Source organism: Canis lupus, chromosome 1 (assembly GCF_048164855.1).
Source record: "Canis lupus baileyi chromosome 1, mCanLup2.hap1, whole genome shotgun sequence".
NCBI lineage: Eukaryota > Metazoa > Chordata > Mammalia > Carnivora > Canidae > Canis > Canis lupus.
The window spans coordinates 86,771,214-86,792,315 of record NC_132838.1 but is presented as its reverse complement, the minus strand read 5'-3'; the positions used below and the strand labels follow the sequence as shown (position 1 = coordinate 86,792,315).

The 21,102-nt window shown below is 42.0% G+C and overlaps 2 protein-coding genes across 6 annotated transcripts in view; one reads left to right on the top strand and one right to left on the bottom strand.

Moving 5' to 3' along the window:
- Window positions 1-4,278, bottom strand: part of ABHD17B (abhydrolase domain containing 17B, depalmitoylase) — a 54,410-nt gene extending 50,132 nt beyond the window's left edge. Inside the window, exon 1 of one of the 2 annotated variants that reach the window (XM_072838163.1) lies at window positions 4,068-4,278. The gene's annotated coding sequence lies outside the window, so the exon portion shown is untranslated. Of the gene's footprint in view, window positions 1-3,630; window positions 3,792-4,067 lie in introns of those variants that run through there. The other variant, XM_072838134.1, reaches the window with a different exon arrangement.
- A 342-nt stretch (window positions 4,279-4,620) lies between these two features.
- Window positions 4,621-21,102, top strand: part of C1H9orf85 (chromosome 1 C9orf85 homolog) — a 117,540-nt gene continuing 101,058 nt past the window's right edge. For 2 of the 4 annotated variants that reach the window (XM_072838206.1, XM_072838197.1), the window contains exon 1: window positions 4,621-4,851. In XM_072838206.1, coding sequence (XP_072694307.1) covers window positions 4,750-4,851 — 102 coding nt within the window. In that variant the 5' untranslated portion in view covers window positions 4,621-4,749. The remainder of the gene's footprint in view (window positions 4,852-21,102) is intronic. The other 2 variants (XM_072838179.1, XM_072838188.1) reach the window with 2 other exon arrangements.

The window sequence follows — 21,102 nt, the reverse complement described above, 5'->3', positions numbered from 1 at the left end:
AAACAGGACTTACACAAAATATATTTCCATTGCTTTAATATAGATGAAGATTTTAAAGAATGCAACCACTGTGTCAAGAGAGAAGACTGTATTTTTTTGGTCCAAACTTTACTGAAAACAGTTCATTATTTCAGAAACTGTTTTATCAACAACAGTGCCACCATTGGTATTTGAACAGCCAATTCAACACACCTGTTTTAATTTGCATCGGTAGCTTACTCTATTCATTGTGATACTAAACACTGGTGCAAAGGGTCTGACTACTACTGTTTCTTCTAGCAGTGCCTCTTGGATTTTAATGTGCGCACAAATCACCTGGGAATCTTCTTAAAATTCAGCATGCGTCGGTAGGGTAGGGCCTGAGTTTCTGATTTCTAACAAGCTCCCAGGATTCTGATTTTACTAGTCCACTATCACACTTGGTAGCAAGATTAGAGTGTGGTTTGGTCTGAGTATCTACATAGTGAGACACAATACTTTGTGATAAATTCTTATATTTTAGTATAACATAAATTTACTGTTTTAATTTTATTATAAGTTTGTAAGTTCATTAAGTTTCAAATGAATGAAAGTTGATTATTTTGAATTTCATTTTAGTGCATTATTGGGGATGTTATAAACCATTTCGATAAAAATGGGATATAGGCTCAAAAGCCACTGCCCTAAAGGAAGTCTTGCACATGTACCTAAATAAACATATACAAGAAAATTCCCTTCAGTGTTTAAGAAGTAATTGGAAAAAACTAAAATGACCAACAGATATCTGATAATATATCAGATATATCTGATAATGAAACACATACCATTATCGCTGTAAAAATAAACTAGTTACCTGAATGAACAGATAAATCTTGGCAAATTGAATTTGGAAAGCAGGCTACCCATACAAACATTTAAATAGTTTTAAAATATTCAAAGAAAAGCTATACAATGTTAAAGGACATAAAGGCATGTAGTTAAGTATAAACATGTGGATAGGAAGGATGCATATTAATTTCTGGTTAGTGGTTGGGAGTGGGGGAAAGAGGAAGTAGGATTTAAGAGGACTGTTCAAAGTACAAAGGAAGCTTCATTTTGTTTTGTAGCTTTATTTCTTCAACTGAGTAATGGATGCATGGATACTCATTATATTGTATGTTGCCAATACTTAAGATTGTTGTGTTCTCATTTCACCTGAATTGGCAAAAACTATTGGGTCCAGACAGCTGTTTGGAAAACACTGCTCCAAGAGCAAAGGATTCAGGACTAGAAGTCAGGAAATTCTGGTTCAAGTCTCAGTTCTGCTTCTTACAAATTATGTAGCTTAGGCAATTCAAAGAATTAACTTCCCCTGGCTTTATTTTATTTGTAAAATTGTCATAAAACATCACTTTTCCTCCCCAACTCACAAGGCTGGGTTTGAGAGGTATAATAAAGGGCAACTTACATGAGAATTTTCTTAACGTGGTAGGAAAGGTAGAACAAAACCTTGGATATATTAGAAATAAGATCTACCAGTAAATAAACCAACCAAGCTAATTTGTCACTCTTTTCTCATCATCACTGATTCTAAACATATTAACAGCATTCTTAACATGGAAGAAATTTTGTTCTCAATTCTTAGATGGTGGCATATGGATAGACCTTCTCCTTATTAGAATCATTATTTCTTTAGGCTAATTCTTCGCCAAGGAATTGAAATTCCTGATACAAAAATAAGAGAACTGCATTGAAAAACACTCTTATTAATAAACTAAATCAATGTCACATAACCAAAGTAACTGTTAGTTCTCTATAAAGTGAGGAGGTGGCACATCTTATTAGCCCTATATTACAGATGGAGAAACGGATTCAGATGTGGGATAGCTCTGCTTGTAGTTGTAGACCAATTCAGTGACAGAACTTGGAACAGACACTAATTGCCTAGTTCTTGTGTTCATAATAATGTTCATCAAAAACATTATTTTGCAATGATGTTTTATGATGATTTTGTCAGTCACAGGAAATAGAAAATTATTTTTCAGACATCATTTCATACGTATTTCAAAGTGGGGAAAGAAACTCAAGGAAACAAACCACTTACCAACTACAGTCCTGCACAGCAAGGGACAAAATTAAAACTGCCTAGCCTGCTAAAAATCTAATCCTATCCTTTCCAATTAACCTTATTAATATTACAGTAGGAGAAAAGAGAGGTCAAAATATGGGCGAGGGTGCTATTCGTTTCCTCATGGACCTCAAATAATAAAATTACTGTACAACAGGGATTTTATTGCTTTTATAGGTTGAAACATGTCTATTTCCCCTGTTCTTTAAGCCAACACCTCTAAATCTCAAAAATTAAGCAACAAGCGAAGAGTTGGGCAGTCCCAAGTAAGAACACTGGTAGTTACGATTATTAAAATATTGGTTATGATTAGATACTAGATATGTTCCACAATTGAATGTATGGTATCCACACATGAAAAGACAAACTATGGAGAAAAGTTCATTTTAAGTTTTCCTGTTAACATAAACAGATACACGCTATTACAACATACACCTGACTTTTTACTCAGACTCATTTGGCAGTTCCAAATGCTGACACAAGATCTCCAAAATTTTTTATTAGAGCCTTAAAAAAAAATCAATGAATCATCTTGCGGATGAAGTATTATATGCATATATATTACGAAACATATTAAACAGAAAACACCTTTTCATAAACAGCCAAAATTTAAAGGTCGCCCTCTCTGCATTCCGTTATTCATCTTTTTGCTTATCAAACCCACCTCACGCAGACTTAGATCACAGCATCACTTAAAAACAAAAAAACAAAAAAACCCCTGTGTTCTGGCATTGGCAGAAATCTCCCAAGGATCAAAGCTCTGAACTTTTTTTTTCTTACAAAAAGCTGGGGTTAAACTCACTTTTCTTTACACACGCACACATACACACAAGAGCCCTACACAACGGTACAGTCTTAACTCGACAGAACTTTCGTTTTAGGGTTAAAAAGAAATTTCCAAACAAAGTCTCTCCTTTTCCAACTCAAAAGCAACTACGGAAGAGCCCAGCCTAGGGTTCGAGGACAGAGTTTGAAACCGGTTAAGATTCGGGCAGAGCCACCCCGAGAAAAGGAGCCCTGCGACGGCCCGCCGGGAACCGGGCCGATCCCAGGTCGGAGCGGGGCTGGCACACACGAGGACACTCCGGAGAAGCCCTTCGGGCATCGCCAGCCGCACAGCGAGCCCGGCAGGAGGAGGCGAACCTGACCCCCTCTTCCTGTCCACGGGGCGAGAGCAAAACAAGTGAAACGAGACCCTGCCCCGCAAGGCGGACCCGAGACCTTTCCCAGTCCGTCCGTCCGTCCGTCCCCCTGCCGCCCCCGGACTCCCACAGCCTCTGGGACCGCAGCGACCCTCCGACCTCTCCCCACGCCTTCCCCGAGCCACGGGAGAAGCGCGACCCGAGGCGGCTTCCGCGGCTTCCTCGCCTTCCGCCGCCGCCGAGAGCGATCCCGGTCGCCAACAACAAAGACGCCTCCCGTTCCCCTCCCCCTCCCCCTCCCCCCTCCCGGCCCGGGCTCGGCCCTCCCGCGCTGCGGCTCCCGGCCTAGCGCCCCCTCCCCGCGCCCGGCCGCAGAGCCCGGCCCGCCGCCGCCCCACGCACCTGCACCCGAGGGGCCGCAGCCAAGGCGTCGGGAAGAAAGGGCCGGGAGAGACGGCCTCTGCCGACGCGCTGCCCTCCACAAGGTGCGACCCACGCCGCCGCCGCCGCCGCCGCCGCCGCCGCCGGACTGTGCCGGCCTGCGGGCGGGCGCGGCCGAGGAGGGGGGGACGAGGGCTGCGGCCCCCGGCGCCGGGACGACGAAGGACGGCGGCGCCCGGGGGGGGCGGCTCGCGCTCTCGAGCCTCGCCTCGCGCCGGCCCTGCTCCTCCACACGGGCTCGCGTTCTGCTGACTAACGGCCCCGGCGCGAGGCTCTGGGGCGGCCGCCGCCGTCGGCTGCTCTCGGGCCTCACGTCCCGCGCGGCCGTGGTCGCCGCCGCCGCCGCCGCCGCCGCCGCCGCCGCCTCCCTCTCCCTTTCTGGCACTGCAGACACCAACCAGACCCAGCCAGGTCTTTCTTCTCCTTAGTGCTCCTTTCTTGGCTCCTCCTCAGCTTGCCACCGCGGGGCTGGCTCCGGTGGCGGGAGGAAGGCTGCACGGGAACCGAGGGGGCGAGCAGAGCCCTCGCCGAGGCTGGAGTTGGTCACTGACTGGAGGAAGATGCCAAGCTGACCCGGGCTCCTGCCTGCGAGCGGCCCGGGGGAGGGACGCAGCCCAGCTTAGCCCGACTTCCACCAATCACAGGCCGCCCAGCGGAGTCGGGCGCCGGGAGAGGCTGAGCTGCGTCGGCAGGAGGCGGGGACTGCGGAAACGAGGAGCCAATGACAGCAAAGGCTCCCCGCCTCTCCGCCTTGATGGGCAGCCACGTTCGGACCAATGGGGGAAATTCTCGCTTCGGAGGAAGCGGGATTTAGACGCCCGGGTTGAGAGAGAGGTGGTGCGGACGGGGGATGGGTCGAGACCGGGCCGCGTGGGAGAACCTTGATGGTTCCGAGGGACCGGAGGGTGGCCTTTGACCTCCGCGGTGGGTCACGTGGGCTGGCGGGGGGCGGGGGCGGAAAGGCGGGAGAAGTTCCTTCCGGGTCAGTGGCCGAAGCGTGGACTGCGTGGGGGAGCCCCTGGCGTCTCGGTCTCCCCCGCGTCTTCCCTGTACCGACGCGAGGCGATCGTGGTTTCCACGATGAGCTCCCAGAAAGGGAACGTGGCTCGTTCCAGGCCTCAGAGGCACCAGAATACGTTTAGCTTCAAAAATGACAAGTTTGATAAGAGTGTTCAGACCAAGGTAGGAACCTGCCTGTTGCACCAAATGGGACTCCAGGAAGGAATGGCTCAGTGGAGGGGAAAGAGGAAATGAGAGGAATTGGCGAGAGCGAATGTGGACCGCAGCCCAGAGTTAGTCTTGGCTGCAACGCAGCCTTTTCTAAAATGATATTCCCACGCCCTCTCTTTGACCTGGACGTGTCACCTCCTCGTAAATACAGTTGGCGGTCCACGCTTAACCAGTTGCTTCGAGTGAACGGGTCCCTCATCAAACCTAAAATGCAAATGGGAGCCTTGGTGGTTGAGCTGTTCCCTTCTGGCTCCTAGGTCTGCAGTAGGAGACGAGGATTATGTATGGCACGAGTGTCTCACCGAGTTTATGCAGCCACGATTTCTCTGTGGAAATTCCAAGCCCATAGGTTCGTAGGGAGAATGTGAAAGATCAAGAACTCAGCCCCAGTGTTCTGCCCAACATGATTGTCTCTTGTATGATTGTTTTGAGGGTCAGATTATTTGGCTAGTATAAAAATGCTAGTTTTGTTGGTTTGTCAGTCATTTGCTTCTTTAGGAGGATTTCTGTGACCTGGAAGAAAATTCAGGTGTCTGCTCCGAGGCTAAACTAAGTGACGTTCGCATTATTCTCGGTCATGATAAGTGTCCATTAGGTGATTAATTTCTCAACATTTAGTAGGAAAGCAAAGTCGGCTTTATGGTAATCTGTGATCTCCTTTTCTTTTTCTCTGTCTTCACTTACTTACCTTATAGATACTTGTGAGCACCCTCCAAGTACAAACCCTATGTTCATGTGTTTGCAGCATTGAAGAGTGGACTCTGCCTTCAAGGCGCTTATAGTTTTCTGGGTCATTGGACAACAAGCAAGCACAAAGATACATAATTAGAAATTATGATAAACTCTTTCAAATGGCGTGAAAGATAGCTCAGTAAGGAAGAGGAAGGAGGGATATTTTCAATTGGGTGTTCAGAGGACCTCTCCTTTCCCTTACTTAGGTTGAGATTCAGAAAGAAAACCTGAAGCAGCATTTGATGGACCCATGTTTGTGGTCGTCAATCGGTAAACCAGGATGAAAAGCTGTGCTCTTCCAAATAGATGTCTGTCTTGCCCTATATTTTTGCTCTGAGCTTTTGCACAAGCATTTAATTCTGAATGGTTTTCATCAGATGGTAAAAAATAGTTTTAATATTTAGCTACAATGTCGCTTACTCTACCTCTTGTGGTTTTAAGTATGAGACTTCTTGACCTTGTACTTGTGCTTTTCATTGTTCCATTTTTTTGGTGTTCTCTAAAAAACTTGTCATTATTCTCTTAAATCTTTTCATGATCTCAAACTCAGTCACTAAGGTTCATTTTATAGCTTTTATCATTAATTTCTTTGTCTCTTTTAAATCATGAGGAAGTCTCATTTGTCCATTGGTAGAATGACCGGGTATTTTGTTATTGGAAAATCGACCAGGGCAGCCCAGGTGGCTCAGCGGTTTAGCGCCTGCCTTCCGCGGAGGGTGTGATCCTGGAGTCCCAGAGTTCCCACTTGGGCTCCCTGCATGGGGCCTGCTCCTCCCTTTGCCTGTGTCTCTGCCTCTCTCTCTCTCTCTGTCTCTCATGAATAAATAAATAAAATCTTAAAAAGAAAAGAAAAGAAAAGAAAAGAAAAGAAAAGAAAAGAAAAGAAAAGAAAATCTGACCAAAACAGCAAGAAATATTTTACTGAGGAAAAATTAAGTTGATTGTTTGTCTAATGGAGGAGTAATATTGGCTGTGTTCATAACAAATTCTTGAACCAGTTCTGTGCAGCTGTCTAAAGCCAAGATTTTGTCAGAAACATCTGACCCTGTCTTCATTCCTGTTTTATACCAGAAAACTGTTTGATTTGGTGCCATCCAACAGAGGAGTGGTGAGAGTGCATGGTAACTCTCTAATTCTCTTACTTAAAGGACTCCTTAAAGGACTATAATGACAGTTGCCTATTTGTACCTCATGAGTTTGCAGGAGTCCTGCATGATAATTTCCTTTTCTGCCAACCAGATGGTCAAGACTTGACCAAGAATAGAAGTGGGATACTGACAGGTGTTTTATTGGGAAGGTTGTATAAGTAAAGCACCCATTCTCAAAAGGACATGGTGATAGCTGTCTTCATATGTTCGAATATAATCCAGAAGATGAGAGAAGCTTACTCTATAGTCTTCCTATTGGCCAAACTTGGACCAAAAGGCCAAAGTTACAGAGAAAGATGTCAGCTGAATATAACGGAGTCATCTAATAGAACCATGCCCTAGGATTTTGTAACCTGTCTTTCACTGGGATTACTTAAAAGAGGCCTCCATGGCAATTGGCCTGCAGTGTCCTCTCATGATTTGCTGAGATGGGAATAGGTTTAAATCTCTTCTGGTCGTTTGGTACTAAAATGTTGATTGTATCAAGACTGCTTTGTGTCCCTTTCTGGAAAGGCAGTGATGTGTAATGAAAAGAATATATTGGACTAAGAAAAAAGATGCACATTTTAGCCTCAGTTCTGTTGTTTATTTTGCTTTGTGATGTTAAGCAGTTTATGTCTAGCTTTTAATTTAATTTTAATTTTAATACAGGGTAATTACTGTCTCTTATTTACCTCTCAAGATTGCTATGGGGATCATTACAAAAATATCTTTGAGAAATAGTGATACAAATATGAACCGAGCCTAGAGCATATGGGAATTTTGAGCATATGCTCAAAGCAATTAATTACAAAGGAAATGCATACTTCTTGGAGAATATTGAAAATAGAGACATGTATAAAGTATAAAAGTGGAAGTACCTTTTCCCAGTCCTGTTCCTCTTCAAGTGTAGTCACTGTTAACAATTTTTTTGTTAAGAATTTGTGTATGTTTTTAGATGTCTATGCATAATATAGTATATGTGTAATAAAGTACATTTTTTGTTTCTCATTCAATTAAAGTGGGTATGTCCAAACACAAAGATTAAACTTGTTCTTTTTAATGGCCATCTAATATAATATAAATGTAGAGTACCTAACTTTCCTGTTAGTAAATGCTTAGATTGTTTTCAGTTTTTCACTGTGACAAGCTGCAGTGAAATTCTTGGATTCGCATATTTGTTCCACATCTGTTATCCGGCACATTTGTTCCACATCTGTTATCTGGCACCAAACATTGTGCTAGATGCTATTGGTATAGGGTTGAGCATAATATAGCTTGGTGAGTGAGATGAAAGCAGTAATCAAATAATCTCTCAAGTATGTTAATACAAATTGCAGTAAGGACCATGAAGGAAAAGTCTAAGGGAACCTGAAGGTGTCAAGCAGAAAGTCTTAAGTTTGAAGGCTGAAAGAAGACATCCCCAGGTTCTAAAGGATGGATAGCATTTAACTAAATGAAAAGGGAAGAGCATATTTGGATATATACTATAGGATACTATTTTTTTTATATATATACAGTTAGTGTTGTTTTTCCTAGCATTTCCTAAAGTGCCCCCAGATCACATCTCTGTGAGGCAAGAGTCAGTTTCATGGTTAATTACTTCGGAAATAGTGTATTCTGAGTCTCACTTTTAGGGATTGTAGTGTGCATTACATACAACACTGAGAAGTTATGCAGTTTAAAAAAGTTATTTAACCAAAACTTGCTTGGATATGGAACCTTTTGGTTTACATAATACATACTGAATTTGAACAAATTTTGGGAGGAACGCACTCACTTTGGCAAACTCTGGTCTTTACCTTGAAATGGAAAAAGAAAATGAAGATCTGAAGCTGTACTCTCTAAACCATTTTGGAAATAGTTTTGTTAGCAGCAAATAATATTGATGTTCTTAAATGTGTTAGCCACTATGCATACTTGAAATACATCATCTAGTTTTGTTTTGTTTTTTAAATTTAATTTTATTTATTTGAGAGAGAGAGTGGCCTGAGGGAGAAGGAGAAGCAGACTCCCCACTGAGCAGAGAGCCCCATGTGGAGCTTAAGCCCAGGACACTGAGATTGTGACCTGAGACAAAGGGAGATGTTCAACCGCCTGAGCCATGGAGGCACCCCTGCATCATCTAATTTTGATCTTCAAAATGACCCTGAGGGGCACCAAGCTGGCACAGTTGGTTGAGTGCCAACTCTTGATTTCACTCCAGGTCGTGATCTTAGGGTCTTGGGATTGAGCCCTGAGCCAGGCCGCACTTGGCTCAGAGTCTGCCTGAGATTCTCTCTCCCTCTACCTCTGCCCCTTGCCCCTACTAGTGCATGCATGCTCTCGATTTCTTTCTCTCTCAAATACATAAATAAAATCTTAAAAAAAAATTACCCTGAGGTAGTTGCTATAATTATCTCATTCTGCATATTGGGAAGTTAGGACTTAGTGATAAATGATGTACTGATCCAAAGTTACATAACTAGTACATGGCTAGCCATTGATTAGGTGATGTCTGTGCTAGGCGACCTTGAGGACAAGTAAATCAAAACCCTTCTTTTGTGCATGTGTGTTGCAGTTGTTGTTTTTAAGTAATCTCTACACCCAATGCGGGACTCTAACTCATACTCTGACGTCTAGAGTCAGGTGCTCTACTCACTGAGCCGCCAGGTGACCCAGTGTTGTTTTTTATTTATTTATTTTTTTGGTGTTGTTTTTTTTTTAAGATTTTATTTATTTATTCATTCATGAAAGACACAGAGAAAGAGAGAGAGAGAGGCAGAGCCACAGGCAGAGAGAGAAAAAAGCAGGTTCCATGTAGGTAGCCCAACATGGGACTCGATTCCGGGTCTCCAGGATCAGGCCCTGGGTGGAAGGCAGATGCTAAACCACTGAGCCACCCCAGGATCCCCAGTGTTGTTTTTTAATACTGCATTTTTGTGTGTAATAGCAGCTTGACACCACATTAGGGTCAGAACAAAGACATGCTTTATTGCCATTGCCCCTAAACACTACCTTTTTGAAATATGTCAGAGAGAGTCTCTCCTCACAAGGTGTGACTGCCTGTGGTGTCACATATCACAGATTGGGCTGTTTGGAATGTGTCCCTTCTATTCAGTCTGGGCCCTGTGGCAGGGGTGGAGCGCCTTTTACTCCCTACTGTGATGCTTATATAGTCAGATCCCTCAGCTTCTGATTAGGTAGAAAGGTATCTTTTTTGTTGTTGTTAAAGATTTTATTTATTTATTCATGAGAGACACAGAGAGAAAGGCAGAGACACAGACAGGGGAAGAAGCAGGCTCCATGCAGGGAGCCCAGCGTGGAACTCGATCCTGGCACCAAGATCATGCACTGGGCCGAAAGCAGGTGCTAAACCTGCATGAGCCACCCAGGCATCCCAAGTAGAAAGCTATCTTTTCTTTTTTTTTTTTTTTTTTTTTAAGATTTTATTTATTTATTAGAGACACAGAAAGAGAGAGAGAGAGAGAGGCAGAGGGAGAAGCAGGCTCCGTGTGGGGAGCCCGACGTGGGACTTGATCCCGGGTTTCCAGGATCAGACCCTGGGTTGAAGGCGGCACTAAACCGCTAAGCCACCGGGGCTGCCCAGTAGAAAGCTATCTTAAGTTTAAGATGATATGATTACATTTACAGAAGAACAAGATTCTGTGTTTACAAGCAACTTTATTCACAATAGCCAAAAACTGGAATAAACCTACGAACATGTAAATATCTATCAACAGGAGAATAGATAAGCAGATTGTGTCAATCATACAGTGGCATACTACTCTGCTATTAAAAATAAAAAGAACTACTGAGGGCAGCCTGGGTGGCTCAGTGGTTTAGCGCCTGCCTTTGGCCCAGGGCCTGATCCTGGAGACCTGGGATCAAGTCATCGGGCTCCCTGCATGGAGCCTGCTTCTCCCTCTCCCTGTGCTTCTGCCTCTGTGTGTGTGTATCTTGAATAAATAAGTAAAATCTTTAAAAAAAAATAGTGATAGCATTATTTGCATGTATCAGATACATTGTGGATGAATCTCAAACATTGTGTGGAGGGAAAGGAACCAGATATTTGTTTCTTTCTTTTTAAGACTTTTACTTATTTATTTGAGAGAGGGAGACAGCAAGCGAGTGAGCACAGATGTGGGGAGGGGCAGAGGGAGTATATAAACACTAGTCATGACACTGGAGTTTGTTTTTCCTTATGACAAGTACATATGATCATTACAAAGTGGATTTTGTGCATAAGATTACTCAGTTTGGGTTCCATTTTTTCCTATTTTCACTTTAGGATAGAATTATATTAATTTAGTATATGAATAAATAATAAGTGAATAAATAATGAATAATGAATAAAATTTTGCTGTGTAAAAGGATATCCTGCTGTTGATATGGGCCATTTTGTCCAGATAGGTTAGAATCAGGTGGTCTAGAATCTGTTCTATCTCACCTAGCTCAGAGCTTTTATACTTTAGGGAACAGTCTCAGATTGGTTCAGATAATCCCTGGTGTAATTTCCTTGTGATGAAGCGCTAGTCATGGGAATAAATGTTATTTCTCAATCAGTTGGTGTCAACAATATAGGGTAAAACAAGTGCGTAGCCATTGAACAAATCTACAGTTGGACAGATACAGAATCCATGGTAGTTTCTACCTAACCATCTCTGGGACCCTGGGACTCCCTTTGATCGTTTTCCCAATTGGGAAATGTTCTTTGATAAATTTCACCAACACTGTCTATTAATTTGGTTTATGTTAAATCAGTCTTGCCCCCAGGTGATTGGTTATTAAATTCAATATGCTTTTTCAGCTGGCAAGGTGACAATCTATGGTATGCTAGGCATTATTATATGCATAAGAATCTTCTACTGAGGGCAGCCCCGGTGGCACAGCGGTTTAGTGCCGCCTGCAGCCCAGGGTGTGATCCTGGAGACCCTGGATCTAGTCTCACGTCGGACTCTCTGCGTGGAGCCTGCTTCTTCCTCTGCCTGTGTCTCTGCCTCTCTCTCTCTCTCTGTGTCTCTATGAATAAATAAATAAAATCTTTAAAAAAAAAAAAAGAAAAAAAGAAAAGAATCTTCTGCTGAATAAAAGTCGCAGTGCTAACGATACTCTTTACTTTTCCTCTGTGGTATTTTCAATACTTGGAAATGTTGTATTCTTATTATTTATTTACTTTTTATTTCCTCTCCCTTTCACACAAAAAGAATTCCACCATGCTTGGGGATATTTTATATATCTACATTCCCATGGTACTTCCACTTGAATCCAATTAAGTGATTATTTTTAAAGAGTTTATTTATTTATTCACGAGAGACCCAGAGAGAGAGAGAGAGAGAGAGAGACATAGGTAGGGGGAGAAGCAGGCTCCATGCAAGGAGCCGGATTCAGGATTTGATTCCAGGACCACGGGATCACACCCGGAGCCAAAGGCAGACGCTCAACCGCTGAACCACTCAGGCATCTCTCAATTGTATATTTTAGACATTTCATTTTATGTACAGTGACAACTGAAATTAATTTGTCTTGATTTGATCTATTGTGTTAGGGAATAATACCATTATATTGTATCATCAACCCTTGTTTCTTCATAAAGTTAAATATACACTGATGGAAAAAGTATTCTCAGAATTCTTCATCCAGGTAAATTAGTTTATCTGAGAGAGGGAAAGATATAATTTATATTAACTCTCCCCAAAGGACCTCTTTTTCTGTTTAGAGAAACAGTATAGTAGCGAGTGGTGTGTAGTTGGACAAAGAACCTCCAGCCTGACAGTTAGAGGCTGTCGTGGTTGTTATTGTAAGCCGTAGGACTCTTTCCACACCTGTACAAGTGTTATTGTGAGGTCACAGGCAGGTGTGCGAGAATCCTGCCTGTCTTCTGAACAGCCCCACTTCACGGCCAGCTCACTCCATCCTCAATAGTGGTTGCTCTTTTTCTCACCACTGACTTTTGTGAAAGGAAGAAATGAAATGAGAAGGGGATAAAGGAATAGCTAACATGCCTGAGATTCCTTTCTGAGATTTTCCTTATCACTCCAGGCCAAATAGCACTTAAATGTATTGAACGAATTAAATAAACATTCTGTTTCTGAACTTCTCTGAGGTGTTCAAGGTCCTCTACATGAAGATAATTATCATTAGGATTCTTCAATTGCTAATTTAAACATAAATTTTATTGGAAAGATCCTGAGCTATTCTCATAAAGCTTTGAAAAGGTGTTTGTTTTGGTTGATTTTTTTTTTTAAGAGTCCGAGATTCCCAGGTTAGCTGTTATTATTGGGAAATTTATCCTCATTTGGCTTTGTTCATATTCTAACCCGATGCAATCTTCAGTGCCCCTCCCCTCACCCTTCCAGTTGGCCTCTTGGAATCAATAGTTTATTGTAATCAAATAAAGGCATAGTGTTAAACAAAATTGCTTTCACTTTCTTGCCCTACCTGGCTATTCTCTGGAACTCTGTTTCCTTGTAGTCCTTAAGTAATGATGTTTGTTCACCCCACCCTCCGTTTTAGAACTCTTTCTCCCATTTGTGGCTTCTGCCCATTTTCTTTCTTGCTCAAAACCCCCCACCTCTTCTGAAATGCATGCCATCAGACTGTTATACCTTGTGGATCTGTCGTTGTTTCCTAGTTATACCTCCGCATCAGTGCCTGGCTCACTGCCTTTCCATGGTTCCTGTCATCATACCGAGTGATTGCTATATTCCCGTGGGTAATGCAACATCTGATCTCTCAGCTTTTAGACCTTCCCCCACCCCTCATCAGAAACCTACTCCCATGGTCAAGCCTTAAACTTTGGTTTGTAACTGCTCCATTTACAAACCTTAGAAAAACAGATCACTATTTACTTCTCTCTTTTCCTTGTGCCTGAAATATATTTTTCAACTCCCTTGGGTGCTCCTGTCCACTAACCTTTCTGCTTTTTACTGTACCTCATTCATGTCTTTGTCCCCCTCCCTGTCTAGCTTGGAGTTCGCATTTTATCAATATACCTTTTTCTTCTTGCCTTCAGCCTTACCCTTCTTTCCCTCTATGGTGCTTGCCCAGTAGAACCTCTGCATTGAACCAGTTTTCTATTTTTCCACCATCACATCTACCAAACAACCTGCATCTGTACCCATAGACTCTGCCTTCCTGTGATGTGGATGAAATGCCCATCCTTCCCAAAGACTAGGACCTCTGTTTGCACCTTGGATCTTATTCCCTATTGTCTACCTAAGGACTTAGAAGCTTATGGCTCCTCTGTTGTCTGAGTTGTCCTGCATCATCAGTCTTTCCATTATTTCAATATCTTACGGAAGAAAAAAAAAAACACAACCCTCATTAGGTGGAAACCCATATTCTTTTCTAGCTTCATCCTATTTCTTTCTTACTCTCTGTTAAGGAAAAGCTCCTGGTTCTCAACTTCTTTACATCTCATGGCTTTCATCCCTGTCCAGATAGTATTTGTACTCCTCATTCCACTAAAACTCCTCTTGTCAAGTCATTGATATCTGGTTGCCAAATCCTTGGTAAATAATGCTCTGTCTTCATCTTTCTCAGTCACTTTGTATCATTGCCTCTTGAACACTCTCCTGAATTCTGAAATTTCTTCATTCAGCTCAGTCTGTGGCATTAAATACCATCTTTATGTTGATACCTTCCACATCTGAAGCTCTCTCCTGAGCTGCAGAGCTGTTGTATATTTAGCTACCTACTTGACCTCTATTCTTGAATATCAAAAATGACAGAGAAAGTTTAACATGGCAGAGAAAGAACTCTTCATCTTTCTCTCTCAAACCTTTTCCTCCAGTATTCCCCGACTCTGTAAACAGCTCTATCATTTACCCAATTCCTTACACCAAAAATATAAGAATCATCCTTGATTCTTGGCCTTTTCTCACATTCTGTGTTTCTTTGTTTTTCTTCCTATGTTTCAATTTATCAGCAAAACTCTGAACTCTTAAATTATTTTTATTTTTTATAACCTGACTACATTCTGGTATGTTATTTGTTTGCTTGTTTGTCTTATTTATAGTCCACCCTGGAATATGATTTCCTCCAGGGCAATTGTATATTTTTTATATTCTCAATACCTAGACCAGGAGTTCCTACATAGGAAGTATCCAGTAAGTAGTTGACAGTTCAATGAAGTAAATAAAGAATTTTAACAATGTATTAAATGCTGTGGTAGGGATAGTACAGGGGAGGACTATAGCAGTTCTGAAATGAAGGGGAGGGAAAGGGAAAAATTGATACAGTATTATCCTCAAGGAGATAATACAGCCTGGGGATGAACAGTCAAGGAAAAGTTGAGTGGAATGAGATAGAAGAGTGGAACACGGCAGAAAGGAAGGATAGTACTGATGATTTTGTAGGTTGTGGGTCAAGAAGTTGAAGGAATTTAATCTGGAAAAAATAAATAAATAAAATAGGGTCAGGTAAAATTGTTGTTACATTAAGGGATCTTTTAAAAACAAGGCTTCTCTTACTCATTTTTGAGGGAAGAGTTCCTGACTCATTGAAGGCTCCTCAGGAATGTTTGCATGAATGAATAAAAATCCTCTTCAAATGAACAGAGAAGGGCAAGAAACGGCTATGAGTCTCTGAAGGTCTTGTTCCAAAACAAGATTATAAATAGGTATTTATGCTTATCGCCAAAATGAACATATTACATTATATGGTGGCCAAAGCATAAGAATGAAAGCATCTCTTAGGCTCTTTAATTAGAAGGCTGTGGTTGACTAAAATCTTTTTACCAGAAAAGGCTAGCTGATGGATTGATCTCAGGCTATGAATTAAAATTTCAGTACTGTCGGGATGCCTGGGTGGCTCAGTGGTTGAATATCTTCGGCTCAGGGCATGATCCCAGGCTGCTGTCAGGAGCTTTAGTCCCCTGTGGGTTCTTGCTGGGGCTGAGTACTTCTAGCAGGTGCTGATAGTCCTGAGGTCAGAAGCGCTGTAGGTACCTCATCAGCTTGACAGGTGCTTTCTCCTGTACCGGCACACCTGCAGGCAAAAGGAGAATGAGGAGAGAACCAGACAGAGTCTTAAATGCTTTGACTCTGCTCCCTGCCCACATAGCCAGACCCCAAAGTTGTTTCCAAGGCAGAACTGAGATTCTGAATGCCATCCAACCAGTTTCTGTAACCCATCAGTGCATGCATACCCTGATTGGCCTGTACAAGTGGGGCCTACAAGGGCCACTTCAGGCAGGAGCTGGGCTGGGAAGCCAAGCATTAGCCTCTGCTCCAGCAAGGAGAAATGGTGAAGAGTTCAGGTGCCATGAAGACAGGTCAAAGTTCGTTAGGTTGGTAATGAAGCACATGCAGAGATGCACACAGAAACAGGGCTATAGAATAAAGAAGCAGCTATAGCCATGGCGTGGGAATCACACAGAATTCTAGCCTCTTTGTGGTACGGAGCCATGATCAGTCAGTGTCTTATTGTTAGAGCCTGGCAGCACGCTGGGCATATTTGCAGAAAACTCAGCTCAGTGTATGTCTGCTGAGAAAGTGAGAGCAACATTCCAGGACTTTAAGGCCTCACAGGATGTGCAACCCCATCCTTCTGTGGATGAACTGTCTACAGAAAAATCTGCCCCGGAGTCCTGGGATCAGGATCCAGTCCCACATTGGGCTCCCTGCATAGAGCCTGCCTCTCCCGCTGCCTATGTCTCTGTCTCTATCTCTGCGTCTCTCATGCATAAATAAAATAAAATAAATCTTTAAAAAAATTTCAGTTCTGTCAATGTAGACTAGCATTCTTGTAAGTCAGTGTGGTCTGTTTTGACTTGGTTTTGGTTGGTTAACTTTGACCCCTAAAGATATTTTGAGGAGTATACATTAGGTAGCAAAAAAATTCCTTGTCAGTGTTTGTCAGATTTCAAGCGTTAACTTTTGGATTTTTGGCCAAAGACATCAAGCTCTTGTTCAAGACAATGGCAGCATGGTGTAGCAGAATGTCTGATATTGGAGTGAGAAGTTTAAGACTCATTCTATGCTATTTATTGGCTATGTGACCTTGCACAAATTCTTCAGCCTGTCAGGGTCTCAGTGGGCTTAGCTGTATTGTAAGGGTTGAGTACAGTCTATGAAAATGCTCACATGGTGCTCACATGCAGTGTGAAGCATTCTGTAAGTGCTAGTCCATTCCTTCATCTTACTAAGATGTTTATCATGCTCACATGCTACTCCTTCAGTTATTCCTTTCCTGGTTAACCCTATTGGAATGTCTCCCTCCTTCCCGGTGGCATTTATTGTCCTCACCGCACATACAGTGCGTGTCATATTAGTTATTAACATTTATGTCCTGGCTTCTTTCCCTTTCTCTCATGCATATGTACACAAATACTGTCTGTCTTTCAGAAGACAGGGACTCAAATATTTTCTTAACTACTCATGAACTTGTGGCAAGCAGTTCTATGATGTGGGTTAAAAGAATAGGTAACAAGTAATTCTTATGGACATTGTATGATTGATTATCTGTTAATTCACCTGTCATTTATTAAGCCCCTACTATGTACCAAGCACCAACAAAAAGATGAGTAGAATATGAATCCTTCATTTGGGAATCTCATAGTAGCAACTACTTTAAAAAGTGGAAAAAAGCAAATATGGAGCATTTTCACTTAATTAAACTTTTGTTAAAATATAATATATAAACATACAGAAAAGTGCAAAAATTATAAACACAGTTCAGTGAATTTTCACAGTGAATGTAATCATATAACCAATATAGAGATTAAAAGAACGCTACTCCCCTTTCTTATCACTACTACTCTCCTCAAATTTAACAATTATCTTGATACATATGAAATATTTTAAGACAACCTGAAGTCACAGCTTTTGGAAGCAAAGGAGAGAGAGCTATAGGTACCTGGATGACTGGTACCCTCTTTTCAGAAGTAGTATTAGTGGGTATAGATAAGCATCCTAATGGATCATCTGTATTTTTTTTTTAAGATTTTATTTATTTATTCATGAGAGACACAGAGAGAGAAAGAGAGAGAGAGGCAGGCTCCATGCATGAAGCCCTATGTGGGACTCGATCCTGGGACTCCAGGATCACGCCCTGGGCCAAAGGCAGGCGCTAAACCTCTGAGCCACCCAGGGATCCCCTATTCTTTAGATATACAGTACAACTTCATGTAATACTTTTTTGGGATGAAAGAAAATGGTGTGATTAGATTTTCCAACAATGATTAACTTGGCCTCTGTTGGACATTTGGCTTCTAAGAGTATCAGGAGTAAATTTGAATTTTCCCATAGCTTTGGAGCTGATTATTTCAACCTCAGTCCTAATTCTCTTCCAATTTACCTGTTTATTCATGGGATTGAATGACATTTTTAGAACTTCATTGTAGGGCAGCCCAGGTGGCTCAGCAGTTTAGCACTGCCTTCAGCCCAGGGCTTGATCCTGGAGACCCGGGATCGAGTCCCGTGTCAGGCTCCCTGCATGGAGCCTGCTTCTCCCTCTGCCTGTGTCTCTGCCTCTCTCTCCTCTCTGTGTTTCTCATGAATAAATAAATAATATCTTTAAAAAAAAAAGCAGTCACCTTTAAAAAAAAAAACTTCATTGTAGACATTTTCTTGGATATTTTATCAAGTTCATTTCTAGTTGGAATAGGTGTTTACATTCTAAAGTTAATTATTCACATTGTCCCTTTGAAATTAAATTGAATGACACTTTCTTTTTTGTTTTTGCCTTGTCAGAGGTATGTCTCTTTAACAAGGAAGTTTTTCTTATAGATGGTGGAGCTGTGTATGTGTAATAATTTTCAGTGATGGTTTATCAGCGATAGAATTCTATTGTACCTTTATGTTAATCATGTCTAGTTTTGAAGGTCCTTTGGTATTGTACGCCATTTACAACATCATGGCTGTGAAATACCAAGCTAAGCTGGTGATTATTTTATTTTATTTTTTTTTTTTATTTTTTTATTTTTTAAATTTTTATTTATTTATGATAGGCACACAGTGAGAGAGAGAGAGGCAGAGACACAGGCAGAGGGAGAAGCAGGCTCCATGCACCGGGAGCCCGACGTGGGATTCGATCCCGGGTCTCCAGGATCGCGCCCTGGGCCAAAGGCAGGCGCCAAACCGCTGCGCCACCCAGGGATCCCTGGTGATTATTTTAAATGCTTTGTTGTTCTGTGAAGATTTGTATATTATTAAATGCTCAGCCCTCTCTTACCAGGTGGCTGATATGTTTGTTTTGAAATTACTCATGTCACTGAAGTCATCAATTTGAGTAATATATTTGACATCATGATATATACTTGTATATGTGACTGTTCTATATACCATCATTAACTTTTATCACAAGACATTAGAGTGATATATCATATTTCCAGTAAACTTGATTGCTTATAAGATATAATGCTAGATCTAGGTTTTTTTTTTTTTTTTAAGATTTATTTATTTGTTTTGAAGAGAGAGCATGAGCAGGGGGAGGGGAAGAGGGAGAGGAAGAGAGAGAATTCCTCAAGCAAACTCTCCGCTGAGCATGGAGCCCAACTCAGGGCTCAATCCCATGATCCTGAGATCATGACCTGAGCTGAAACCAAGAGCCAGCTACTTAACTGACTGGGCCACCCAGGCACTCCACTAGATCTAGTGTTTTTGTTGTTGTTGATGTTTTTAAAGATTTTACTTATTTGAGAGAGAGAGAGATCACAAGCAGGGATGGGGATGGATACAGAGAGAAGCTGACTCCCTGCTAAGCGGGAAGCCAGATGCAAGACTCCATCCCAGGACCCTGGGATCATGACCTGAGTCAAAGGCAGACACTTAATGGACTGAAGCCACCCAGGTGCCCCTAGATGTAGTTTTTAATAAAACTAGAATAGTCCTGTGGGATAAGTTATCTATTATCTATACGTGTAAAAGAATATTATGGTTACTTTTACCTATGTGATCTTGTTGCCTTAATGTACTCATTTTAATTAATTAATTTAAATATTTTATTTATTTATTCATGAGAGACACGGAGAGAGAGGCAGAGACAGGCAGAGGGAGAAATAGGCTTCCTGCGGAGAGCCCAATGCGGGACTCCAGCCCAGGACCCCAGGATCATAACCTGAGCCAAAGGCAGATGCTTAACCACTGAGCCACCCAGGCATCCCCTTATCTGCTACATGTAAAACAACAACAACAAACAACAACAACAACAACAACAAAAAAACACAATAGGGAAAGATCTACAAAGTGCTGTAAGGGAAGTATTTTAAATTTAGAGTTCTTTTTAGAGGTAAACTATGACTCAGTTGCCAGGATAAAAGTAATCATCCAGACTAAAAGTTTGTCAAAAACATATGTATAGGGCAGCCCCGGTGGCACAGCGGTTTGGCGTCGCCTGCAGCCTGGGGTGTGATCCTGGAGACCCGGGATCGAGTCCCACATCGGGCTCCCTGCATAGAGCCTGCTTCTCCCTCTGTGTCTCTGCCCCTCTCTCTCTGTGCCTATGAATAAATAAATAAAATCTTTAAAAAATATATATATGTATATACTTAAGGATGTACTCCAGAATATAAGGAGATATGTGGTAGAAGAAATAGTGATGAACTAAGAACCTAGTAAAACTGAGTTAACCTTAAATAACCATTGATGGGATGGTGGTGAAAGTTAGTACTGTTGTTATATTTATGAATCATGTAATAGGAGAGGTAAGTTTTCTAGAAGACAAGATCTATACCATAGTTGCCGATTTCAACCAAACCTGGGAAGTTAAGAATAAAAGCAAGCTAAAGATCTTATCTTGTTTGGGGTGGTGGAGAAGCAAAAGAAGAAAAATTAGTATCACCATTTAAGTTGTAAACTGGGTGCCTATTATTTGTTCAGATAAACTAGCATTAAAAATGTGGGATTTGGGGCATCTGGTTGGCTCGGTTTGTTAAGCATCTGACTCTTTGCAGGTCATAATCTCAGGGTCCCAGGATCGAGCCCCATGTTAGGCTCCCTGCTCAGCAGGGAGTCTGCCTGTCTCTTCCTGTCCCTCCCTCTTGCTTGTGTGTTCTCTCTCAAATAAATAAAATCTTTTTTAAAAAATGTGGGATTGGGAATCCCTGGGTGGCGCAGCGGTTTGGCGCCTGCCTTTGGCCCAGGGCCCGATCCTGGGGACCTGGGATCAAATCCCATGTCAGGCTCCCGGTGCATGGAGCCTGCTTCTCCCTCTGTCTGTGCCTCTGCCTCTCTCTCTCTCTCCCTGTGTGACTATCATAAATAAATAAAATTAAAAAAAAAAATGTGGGATTTGGGGGCACCAGTCTAGCTAAGTTGGTAGAGCATGTTACTCTTCAGCTTGGGGTTATGAGTTTCAGCCCCATATTGGGTGTAAAGATTATTTAAAAAATAAAATCTTTTGGGTCAGCCCAGGTGGCTCA